This window comes from Phoca vitulina, unplaced genomic scaffold (genome assembly GCF_004348235.1).
Source record: "Phoca vitulina isolate PV1807 unplaced genomic scaffold, GSC_HSeal_1.0 scaffold37, whole genome shotgun sequence".
Classification (NCBI taxonomy): domain Eukaryota; kingdom Metazoa; phylum Chordata; class Mammalia; order Carnivora; family Phocidae; genus Phoca; species Phoca vitulina.
In genome coordinates this window covers 10,972,982-10,985,024 of record NW_022589740.1, presented here as the reverse complement: position 1 = coordinate 10,985,024, position 12,043 = coordinate 10,972,982, and the positions used below count along the sequence as shown (strand labels likewise).

The 12,043-nt window shown below is 42.3% G+C and overlaps 1 protein-coding gene across 8 annotated transcripts in view; it reads left to right on the top strand.

The window, feature by feature from the left end:
- Positions 1 to 12,043, top strand: part of TRPM3 (transient receptor potential cation channel subfamily M member 3) — a 919,507-nt gene that overhangs the window by 814,589 nt on the left and 92,875 nt on the right. For all 8 annotated transcript variants that reach the window (XM_032427586.1, XM_032427585.1, XM_032427583.1 and 5 more), the window contains 3 exons: positions 4,693 to 4,793; positions 6,199 to 6,333; positions 10,801 to 10,851. In XM_032427586.1, coding sequence (XP_032283477.1) covers positions 4,693 to 4,793; positions 6,199 to 6,333; positions 10,801 to 10,851 — 287 coding nt within the window. The remainder of the gene's footprint in view (positions 1 to 4,692; positions 4,794 to 6,198; positions 6,334 to 10,800; positions 10,852 to 12,043) is intronic.

Genomic DNA, 12,043 nt, shown 5'->3' with positions numbered 1-12,043 from the left:
TGTCTGTTGGCCATTTGGATGTCTTCTTTGCAGAAATGTCTGTTCATGTCTTCTGCCCATTTCTTGATTGGATTATTTGTTCTTTGGGTGTTGAGTTTGATAAGTTCTTTATAGATTTTGGATACTAGCCCTTTATCTGATATGTCATTTGACTGCATTATTTCTGAAATGAGGTGTTCCAGTGGTTTCCCCACGTCTTCAGAATAAAGGGAAACTCCTCCAATATCATGTACAAGTCCTTCCATTCTGGTTTCATCTCTCTCTGCTTCTAACTCACATATACCTCAAGCACTGATTCTCCCTCAGTGTCTTCCCATGAATTTCCCAAACTCACTGGGCTATTTAACTCTCCCAATCCTTGCATAGGCTGTTCCTTTTGCTACAATGCTTTTCTTCATCTCATTTGCCTAGTGAACTAATCCCTTCCTTAAAACTATTATCTATGCACTTAAATCTTCCCTGACCTCCTGCGAAAAGAGGAAATATTAAAACTATTTTTTTATGTCTTATACCTATTTGTATTCATTCCCACATCAGGGCCTTTATATTTGATGTTCCCTCTTCCTGGAATGCTCCCCCACTCCTGACCCCTGCCCAGATCTTCACATGACGGCTTTTTCTAATTGTTTAGGTCCCAGTTCAAATGTTATTCTCAGGGTGGTCTCCTGTCCATTCATCCTAACAGAGCAGCTCCACCCCTACCTGGGTCATTATCAGTACCACCATGAAGCCAGTACTTTAAAAGGCCTTCTCCATGCCCACCTGGGATCTGGCATCAGCCAGGGCCACAGTGTCATATGGATGGTGTACCCTTAGCCCAAACCAGGATCTTCATGGATTCCCAGACCCATTTCAATACTTCAGGGCATTTTCCAACCCTCTCTTTGTCTCACAGGACCAACCAGATGCCCCAAAGGACACTCAGACTTGTATCTATGATGTTATCCAATGGCTTCGTATCCAGCCCTGGTTTCAGGAGGGCATCCTGGCCAGCAGATCACTCCAGCTGATTGGATCATGTGAGGCTGGGTAGCCAGAATGGTGTCGCCACATTGAGTTGGAATGACTCAAAGTGTTCCTCTAGACACAGGTCCCACGTCTCTCAGGAAAGACTCTGCTTCTTCTCAGCACTTACACAATCAGAAAGTACACTGTTCCTTAGTTTGCTTATTCCTTTACTTTCTGACTGCTGCCCCTCCATGGGTAGAAGTAAGTAGTAAGCTCTGTACAGAGTGACCTTAGCTATCTTCCTCACCACTGGATGGATGTTCAATGATAAAACAATTCCTGCCATAGAAGGTATTCAATATCTGTTGAGCAGATAAATGAATGACTGCATGAGATGATGTATTTACTTACTGACCTAGCTCTTCCTCTAGAATGTAAGCTCTTAAGACAATGGACTCTGTCCTACTCACCTTGGTCCTCAGACTGGCATAGTGCCTGCCATAAGAGAAAGCATGAAATCTGGACTTTTTAAATGTGTAAATAAATGAATAACCAGGGGAATAAGTGAATGATATATTATCTATCATATTATGTTATTATCATATATTATCTAGATTCAAGGTTCTTCGCCTTGTCTTCATGATTCTAATGTGAAGATAAGGTTAGGGACCTCTTGTTCTTAAAAGCTCTTGGGGAGCTTTTAAAAACTGCAATGCCCAGGACCAGTGAAACCAGAATCTCTGCGATGGCTCCCAAGCACAAGTATATTTCAAGCTCTTCAGGCAAATTCCAGCATGCAACCACAGTGTCACATAGGGTGACCAGCCATCCAGGTTTGTGCAGGACTGACAGGTCTTCCAGGACTGACACTGCTAACAGCCTGACTCTCCTGGGCAGCTGGGATGGTTGGTCACCCAAGTTGAGAACCTCTGATCCAAACTGTCACCCAGGATCACTTTTGAGTGATGTATTTTCAATTTTTGAGAAGTCAAGACACACTGGCTTTGTGATTTCACTTGACACTTAATGTAATTACATTCAGGTAACTCACATTGACCCCAATAGCTGCTTCCTGCTTTGTTCTTGTTCATATTTGTGCTGCTACCTTTGACTGGGTGACATACAAATTTGTGGCATACAATGGCAAAGTGAATGATTAAACCATTACAGCAGGTCAGCAATGACCAATAGAGCTGCTAAGGGAGCAAAGTATAAAGTGCTAGCTTTCCAAACGCATCCCCAATGAGCCTTCCCTTTCTTTCCTTAAAAAAAAAAAAAAAAAAAAAATTCAAAATGATGACTGTACGTTTTGACATGTTCCTATTTATCACTTGTTTACACCAGTTACCCTGGTATTAGTTTGTGGTTTCTGATGTTATCACCTGAGGTGATAAATAATTTTTAAAAGAAAAATCCTTATGTAAACTGAATTAATATTTATCATCCCAAACACTAATTAATTTACTACAAGTATGTGGTTTATACCGAACCCATCAATGTGTAGACACCAGAATCAAAATGCCCTCTGCCTGTGAGGAAAAAGTGGCACACAGCTCTCTAGGGTTTTTGTTATTCAAATGAAAGTCTCAGATCATCAGCACCAGCACCACCTGGGAGATTAGAAATGCGGAAACTTAGATCCCACCCCAGACCTACTAAATCTGATTCTCTGGAGGTAGGGCCCAAGACTCTGTGTTTTAAAAAGCTCTCCGGGTTATTCCTATGCATGCTCAAATTTGAGAGGTGCTGTCTAGAGAGCATTTTGCTCACCCAGTTCTTAACTTTAAATGTCTCAGAGCCAAGAAGGAAGAGTCAAGGGGAGGCAGCAGACGGAATCATGTAGCACAGTGGTTCCCAAGCTCTGGGGCACATTGAAAACACCTGGAGATTTTTAAAGCTATCAAAACCTGGCTCCCACCCTACCAATGGGATTTGGTTGTTTTGGGGTGCAATCTGGGCATAGGGATGTTTTAAAAGCTGCCCGGGTGATTCTAATGTGCAACAGACTTTGTGAATCCCTGCTTCATCACCAGCAACCCTATCTGCAGCTCATTGCTTCGAGCCTCCACTGCTGAAGAATCCAGAAAGATGGGCAGTACTAGCATTTGCTAGCCACCCCTCCCTCACAAACATCGGAATCAGCAGAGGTGGAATGAAGGGAAAACACTGGGGCTGAATCTCACGTCTGGCATGATAAATGCCTCTTCTGTTTCCTTTCTGTTAGTAGCTGTTTGGTTTTTAACCTCTCTGGACCTCAGTATCTTCATCTGTCAAACGGAGACAATAAGACCCATTTCCCAGGATTGTTTGGGACATTACATATGATAACATTACATATGATATGATATGCAAGTGCCTAATATGTTGCCTAGCACACAGTAGATGCCCAAAAACTCTGAGGCAGGTAAGAGTGCTGTCTCTATACCCTGCTCCCCTGCTGGTGGGACATCTAGCAGCATGGGGTCAGGCAAATATTTAGGGATGGCTCCTGGTCAGGGTACCAAGGGTGTTAACTGCAAAAACCCAGTTCACATGTGAATTCATTTATATGATCTCATTCTAGTTTCCCATCCCAGCCAGTAAACAGGATCATTCTTATTGTCCCCATTTCACAAGGTGACAGAACAGTAATACAGAGAGGACCAAAGTCACACAGCTGTAAAATGGCAGACTTGGGTCCCCTGACTGTAGCCCAGTGTTCTCTCCACCTCCCGTTCTCAGGCCTCACACCCAGCTGCTTGGCAGGTCACATTTATTGACAGGATGCATTGATCTAGACCAGCCCCTTTCCAACAGAACCTTCGATGGTGATGTAAGTGTTCTGAATCTGCACTCTCCAAGTCAGAGACCACCAGCCACATACAGCTCCTGAGCATTCAAAACGTGGCTAGTGTGATGGGAGAATTAAAGTTTTTGTTGTATTTCATTTTGATTAATTTAGATTTAAATAGCCACCCGTGAACCACACAGATCTAGCCACAGAGTCTGGAGAATAACAGGAAACTGAAAATTTATTCCAGTGGCTTCTACCCACCAATCAAAAAAAAAAAAAAAACCCTAAGCCACTTGTTTGCCTTTCTCTTAAAAGATCTTAACTCTTTTTCATAGACTGGCCAAGCTGGCTCACTAGTTGACGAGGGCACAGCCCCGTGCAACACACAATCGGAACAACGCTTCGCACCAGTGATCAGCCAGCACAAACAACACGTGTTACAGAGTCCTGCTTCTCAAACTTGAATGTGCGCATGAACCATCTGAGACCTTGTTAAAATACGGATTCTGATTTAGCAGATCTAGGGTGGGGCCTGAGCATCTGCATTTCTAGCAAGCGCCCAGGTGCTGCTGCAGCTTCAGCTCCACGGGCCACATGTGGACTAGCAACAGTGCTGAGCAGTGGTCTTCAGTGAGCTGATTTTGTCTCTTTCCTTCCTCCTGGAGGCATCTGGCAATGTCTGGAGACATTCTGGATTGTCATGACTTGGGTCGGGGTGTCATGGGCATCTACTGGGTTGAGTTCAGGGATGCTGCTAAATAATCCACAATGTGCAGGACAGCCCCCACAGGAGAGAATTATCCTGCCCCCAAATGCCAGTAGTGCCCTGTCTGAGAAGCCCTGTTGCCCAGCTGAGTCTACTCTTCAGGAAGAGGGGGTGTTGATGGGAGAGTCGTGGAGTAGGTCTTCTTGGTATAATAACTCATCGTTGCTTTCTCTCTCCCACTCTTTCCTCCTCCTTGTCTGCACAGGAACAAATGCCTCGGCCCCAGACCAGCTGAGCTTAGCTCTAGCCTGGAACAGAGTGGACATCGCTCGCAGCCAGATCTTTATTTATGGGCAGCAGTGGCCGGTAGAGTATATGTCACCACCCCTGCAAAGCCCACTTGCTTGGGCAAGGGTATTTGCTTAAGAAGTCTCCGTCCGAGAGCAGCTCGGAGAAGCTGCTGCCTCTTCTCTAGGATGCAGATGTTCCCTCCCTGGTAGCCCTCCTCGGGCTCGGGCCCCTTTCTCATATTTAGGAAAACACTGCCACCTGGTTGACGCCATGACAAAGCACAACTGCAAACATTCCAGACAGTTCCCATCTCCGGGTGGCCTCTGATGGCAACGTTCAGCTGCAAATGATGCCATCTCTTCCATACGTCTGAGAAAACACAGAAGACAAAAGTGTGTTCGTGCAAGTGAAGGAAGGCGTAGAGCTAGCGGTTTGTTTCTGGTTGTCTCTGAGTTTGCTGCGCCCGAGCGGCGGTGCCCCATGCTAGCGTATGGCCCCATCACACCTCAGGATGCAGGATTAGCAAGCTCCCGCGTGCAGGTACCATCTGGTCCTGGTGGCTGAGCACAGGTCCTCCCTATTCCCAAGCACCACAGAGAGGGAACCAAAGCTTTATATAACTGTTCTTGGTTTGTTTCCCTCGACCGACACTACCAAAATTAAAAACTCGGAAAATTGGCTATTGGGTGGTTGGTGCCTAGATCCCTAGGATGCAGCCAGCAGTCTGAGATTTGATTTCTGTGCTGGAATAACTAAAGGGCAATACCCGCACGGACAGGTCTTCTTTAACTCTGTCTTTCCCGCAGAGAGCTGCTGCCCCCCCCAACCCCCCATGAAGCCCCTGTCTTTATTTAGTGCTGCTAGTGGATGGCTAGTGTGGAAAGATTTGTCAAGGAGTCTAGACACTGGGAAATTTTCGTGAAATGAATTGAATAAAACCCTGGTAAACAGACCAAAGAACCCAAATAGTTGCTGCATCTCTGCATAGAAATGGGTGAGGCAGAAGCAAGGTAGTCTAACACTTAATTAAAATAAAGAAGGGCCTACTGTATATTTTTTGCTGGGGTCCCTCTTTTCAAGGTAGCAGGGATCTAATTCAGAGCCTCAGGAAGATGAAAAGGAGGACAGCAAAGCACCCATTTTGGCACTTCACTAGTACTGCAGAAGTTTGGTCAGAGAATACAAGGAAAATTCTTGTATACCCTGCATCTTCCTAGGATCCAGAAGAGAAAAAAGGAGTCAAGGAGGAAATGCTTTTGGAACTAGAAAACTTTGAATTCTATTTGCAAAGACAGGTCCCAAAACACAAGCGAGATTGTGGCTGTCCCAAAAGTGGAGTTGGGAACAGTCTTGCTAGCATGTTCTTGGATGTGCTGAAGGTTTACCAGATGTCAAAGGCATGTCTAAACTGTTCGGGTGAACACGAAGGAACTGCATCCCTAGAACCTGGGGCAGACTAACTCAGTGACTTGATTTGCAGGTGGGGTCTTTGGAGCAAGCCATGTTGGATGCCCTAGTTCTGGACAGAGTGGATTTTGTGAAATTACTCATAGAGAATGGAGTAAGCATGCACCGCTTTCTCACCATCTCCAGACTAGAGGAATTGTACAATACGGTAGGACCAAGCTAAGGCACTTTTTATTTTCTCTGTGGTTTTTTTTGTTTGTTTGTTTTACCTTCTCCTGCCCGCCCCCCACATGCCTGTGAGTCTCTTCCCTCCCCTCCAAATGCATGGATCATTTTTCACAAATGTTCCCTTAGACCTTTAGACAACAATGCCAAGTCACCAAGATTCCACTTGTTTTAACTGCTCAGTTGTCAGCATCTAAGGGGGAGAGTTACACGATCACACCAAAAGCTAACATTCTCAGATTCTTACACAAACCCACGAGGCTCTGAAAATTAGAACACAGTGTATGCTGTAAGCCCAGAGGGCGTTTGAGGCAATCAGCAGAGGAGAATTGATTTAATTCAAAGTATCAAAGGAGACCGATTAACTATCTCGCACCATCTTGTTATCCTCAGAGCTATGACATTCATTCCTTTTCCTCTATAATAGAATAAAATGTACAATACCCCTTGCTTGGAGTTACCCCAAAATATTTTTTGTGTTGTTTTGTAATAATTTGCTACTTCATTTACTAGGGATACCAAGGAGTAATCATAAAGAAAAGCTATTTAGGAAGTTGTTTATAGTATTCAGTGAGTTAAGTATGTTGGCTCGGAGCTGATACTCACTAAAATCCAATGACGTTTAAAGAGTAGATATTGGAAACTTCAAGAGGGAACAGGCTGCTTGGAGAGTACAATTCAGGAAGGTTAAGAAATCTTTCTTCCCAAAGGTTCTGGACCTACCTCAATAGCATTCACTGCTTGTTCTTTTGTTTTGAATTCCACAAAGGCACATCCCTTTGGATCTCCAGTAGACTATAATGTGGTTTATACTTACATAAAAACAACGTTGCTACATTTCCCAAATACTCTTTCAGTCCAGCTGTGATTAGCATTTTTGGGAAGTAATTCCTATGATACATTAGAAGCAGTATTAAATATGTAAGACTTCTTAATCAAGATCAATAAATTTTTACTTGGAATATTAAAAGAAAGAGTAGGTATTGTTTTCCTGCATTTTACAGGTAGGAAAACAAAGGCCAAGAAGTGAATTGGTTTATTCAAGGTCACAAAACTCCTAAGTAAAGAAGAAAGCCAGTACTGAACCAACACTTCCGTCGTAGAGGTTATTCTTCCCCTCATTTGGAACTGCTTCTCTGTCCACCACCCACAGCTCTAATGAGATAGAGCTTATTGACCTTTCCTCCAGCCAGTGGTGGGTGTTAGGTGGTACCACACTGGCTCTCTCTCCTTCCTGCTGCTGGAACTAGAAAACAGTTTAGCAGAGCAGCTCCAGGTGTCTGTTTCCTCTGCAGATTTTTCTTGCTTCTGCATAGTGACACTTTCAGTACGAATAGACTAAAAATGATAGAGTAGGAGGTCCCAGTTTCTATCCCCACCAAAAGATCAATAATTAGCCCTAGGTGAAATGGATAAATTCCCAGAAACATGCAACTGACCAAATCTGAATCATGAAGAAATAGAAAAATTTTAACAGACCAATAACAAGTAAGGAGATGGAATCAGTAATCAAAAACCTCCTGACAAGAAAAGCCCAGGAGTAGGTGGCTTCACAGGGGCATCTTACCAAACATTTAAAGAACTAACCCCAATTCTTGTCCAACTTTTCAAAAAACTTGAAGAGGCAATACTCCCAAATTTATTTTAGGAGGCCAGCAGTACACCAACACCAAAGTGAGACACTATAAGAAAATAAAACTACAGGCCAATATCCCTGATGAATATAGGTACAAAAATTCTCAACCAAATACTAGCAATTGAAATTCAACAGCACATTGAAAAGATCATACACCATGACCAAATGGGATTCCATCCCTAAATGCAAGGATGGCTCAATATATGCAAATCAATAAATGCACATCACATTAATAGAATGAAAGACAAAACTCATATCATCTCAATAGGGAGGGAGGCAGGGAAAAACAGGCACCCAATTTGGAAAAGAAGAAGTAAAATTGTCTTTGCTGATAACATGATTTTGTATATAGAAAATCCTAAAGACTTCACACACACACACACACACAAAACTGTTAGAACTAATAAATGAATCCAGTAGAGTTTCATGATACAAAATCAACATATGAAAAGCAGTTGAATGTCTATACACTAACAATGAACAATCTGAAAAGAGAATAAAACAATCCCATTTACGAAAGCATCAAAAACTATAAAATACTTAGAGATAAATTTCACCAAGAAGTAAAAATCTATAAAGCAAAAATTATAAGACATTGATTAAAGAAATTGAAGAAGACACAAATAAATGGAAAGATATCCCATGTTCATGGATTAGAAGTGTTAATAATGTTAACTTGTCCATATCACCCAAAGCCTTTTATAGATTCAATACAATCCCTTTCAAAATGCCAGTGGCATTTTTTCATGGAAATAGAAAACACAATCCTAAGATTCACATGGAACCACAAAAGACTCTAAATATCCAAAGCAATATTGAGAAAGAACAAAGGTAGAGGTGTCACCTTTCCTGATTTCAAACTACTTCACAAAGCTATAGTAATCAAGACAGTATGGTATTGGCATAAAAATAGTCACATAGACCAATAGAACAGAGTCAGAAGCTCAGCAATAAACACATGCGTATACAGTCAACTAATATTTGAAAAGGGAGCCAGATATAAAAACACAGTTTGGAGGATCCTCAAAATATTTGGGGCTGAAGGGTGGGGAAAATGGGAGATGTTAGCCAAAGGGTATAAACTTTCAGTTACAAGACTAATAAATTCCAGGGATCTAACATACAGCATGGAGTCTATAGTTAACAACACCGTATTGTATAATTGAAAGTTGCTGTGAGATTAGAGCTTTAATGTTTTCACCATAATCAACAACAAAATGGTAATTATGTTAAGTGAAGGATGTGTTAACTAACCTAATTGTGATAAACAAATCACATCATACACCTTCAACTTACACAATGTCTTATTTAATTATATCTCAATAAAGCTAGGGAAAATGGGGTTTTCAGTAAAATAAATAAAATAAAACACAGAGTTTAATGACTTGCATATCAGAGAATCAAGGTAATGTATTTATTCCAATGATTGGAAAGAAGGAAGTAGGAAAGTTCTAGATCAAGAAAGGCCAATAGATTTCATCACCCAAATCAACTGGTGGTGGTTCCCCAGAGAACTCTGTCAAGAAGGATTATGGGACTGCAAATGGTCTCAGTAATAATAAGGAGCTTGCACATGGTCATAGCTGGTAGGCAGCAGAGCCGGGTGTGGAGCCAGGCATTCTGACTCCAGAGTTTGTGTGTTCAATCCCTATATCAGACTGCATTTCTCAGTGGAAAAAGAATTCTGAGAAGGATGTCGCATGAATGGGCAAGGAGTTGAGGTGATACCTAGGATTCGTCTCCATACCTGAATCTGTTCCCACACTGCTGAAGGATTTGCCATCCCTATTTGATATTCTCCAATAGGGTCACCAGATTTTGCAAATAAAAATACAGGATGCCCAGTTAAATTTGAATCCCAGGTAGACAATGAGTAATTTCTAATATGAGCATGTCCCATGAAATATTTGGAATATACTCATACTAAAAATTATTTCTTATTTATCTGAAATTCAAATTTAACTGGGTATCCTGTATTTTATCTAGCATTCCTATTCCCGAAAGATGACAGGGATAGCAAGTCATTTCACATTAGCCTCTCTTTTCCTTCCAAGAGCCTGTGGCTTTTTCTTTAGACTAGATTTGAACAAACTGCTACCAAAGAGTCAAATCCAGCCCACTGCCTGTTCTTGTATGGCCTGCAAGCTAAAAAGGTTTTTTAAACATTTTTTAATGATTGCAAAAAATCAATAGGAGAATGATATTTTGCGACATATTAAAATTATATGACATTTGATTCTCTTTTGGTGTCCATAAATAAAGTTTTATTGATACACGGGCAGGCTCACTTGTTGACATATTGTCTCCAGCTGCTTTTGCACAATGGCAGAGTCGAACGGTTGCAGTGAAAAGTATATGACCCACAAAGTCTAAAATATTGACACTTTGGCCATTCACAGAAAACTTTGCCAACCTGTTTTAGACAATTTCTCATTTGTTATGGGTAATAAACAGGTTGCAATCAGCCATGTGCCAAAGTGTATTTCCAGTGCTCTAAACTGGCCCCTTTTATCTCCACCCTGCCTCAAAACTAGCCCCTTTCATGATGTTTGGGCCCAGCTGTCCACAGGTTGACAACCTCCTTTACAAAGTTTGAACCTAGAATCTCAAACGCTTTTTCTCGAGGAACCACAATCCAAAAATCTGCCAGCGTGTTGGTTTAGAAAAGACAGGTACAACTGAGCATCTACAACAAGGTTCATCTTAAAGAACTGTCCCTCCACCGGCCAGAACCCTTCCTTCCAGATCCTTCTTGCCTTACCAATGAGAGCCCCTGACCAGCAAAACCATTTGATTCTTCTTTATTGTTTTCAGAGACATGGGCCCTCAAACACATTGTACCACTTGGTCAGGGATGTCAAAAAGGTAAGAACCCTCTCGACTGCAGGTCGGAGGCCCTGTCTTGACTGCTTCCTGTGATTAGAAAGCGCCTCTGTTTTGCATGAGCTGCCAGAGCGTTCCTGTCTCCCCGAGCTCCCTCATTTCAGGACACTGTGTGTATGTCGCCTTTTAACGATGACTCTGCTTACAATGCAGCTGCGGTTTTACCTCCCGTCTCTGTGGTTTTAGACGCTTTCATGGGACATAATGCTTTTGGATAGCAGAATGCGTAATGTTTTTGGATAGCTTTGCGCCACGCTGCGTGGATTTCTGCCATTGCCCGTTTTCTTCCATATGCCCCTCACTGTTTGGGGGGCTAGTTTCCATGTTGTCTGACTAACCATAGGAGGTATCTTCATGTCCTAGCTCCTGATGCCATGCGTCACTGTCACTTCTAACGTTATGCAGAGCGCAGGAAGCGTAGCTCAAAAAGTCTCAGGGCATCAGAGACAAAAACACGTGTGTGCATTCCATTCTTCTAACACTTTATTTTTTCCAGTAGGTTTTTTCACGTTATCATCTAATTGATGGGGTGGGGCGGGAAGGCAAGAGGTTTGGATCAAGGAGAATTGTTCCCATTTTACAGATACAGAGGCTGAAATGTAAGGAGGTGAGAACTGTAGTACGTGGTTAGGGAAGAGGCAGAATTCAAACTCAGATCCTTTGATTAACAATAATAAAATTTTAGTGACGACCAGGTGCGTGGCACTAATCTAAGCCTGCTGTATGTCGCAGCTCGTTTCATCTTCATGACAATTCTATGAAGTTGAATTACTCTTTTATTATCATTATTATATAGTATGATTCCCGTTTATAGATGAGACGAGTGAGGTGCAGGGAAGCTATGTTTAATCTTAGCTAAGTGCTTTTTTTTTGCTCCATTTGATCTCTCTCAGAGGTAACTTCATTCCAAATCCTTGACAGCATTCCCAGAGACTGCTGTTTTTAACTCCAAAGGAGGAAATAGATGGGGGCACTTTTCCCACCCCCTACACATACGTATGCACACCCACCCACCACTCACCAAAGCCTGTAGGACCTACTCAGAGGAAGCTACAAAGTAAGGTCAAAAATAGAGTACGACTCCTTCATCTCATATGGAGTCATTGTCTAGAACTTCCCTTAGGTGTTTCCCTTGAAAGGCCAAGTAAAAGTCCTGGGGCTGCTTAGAATGTTC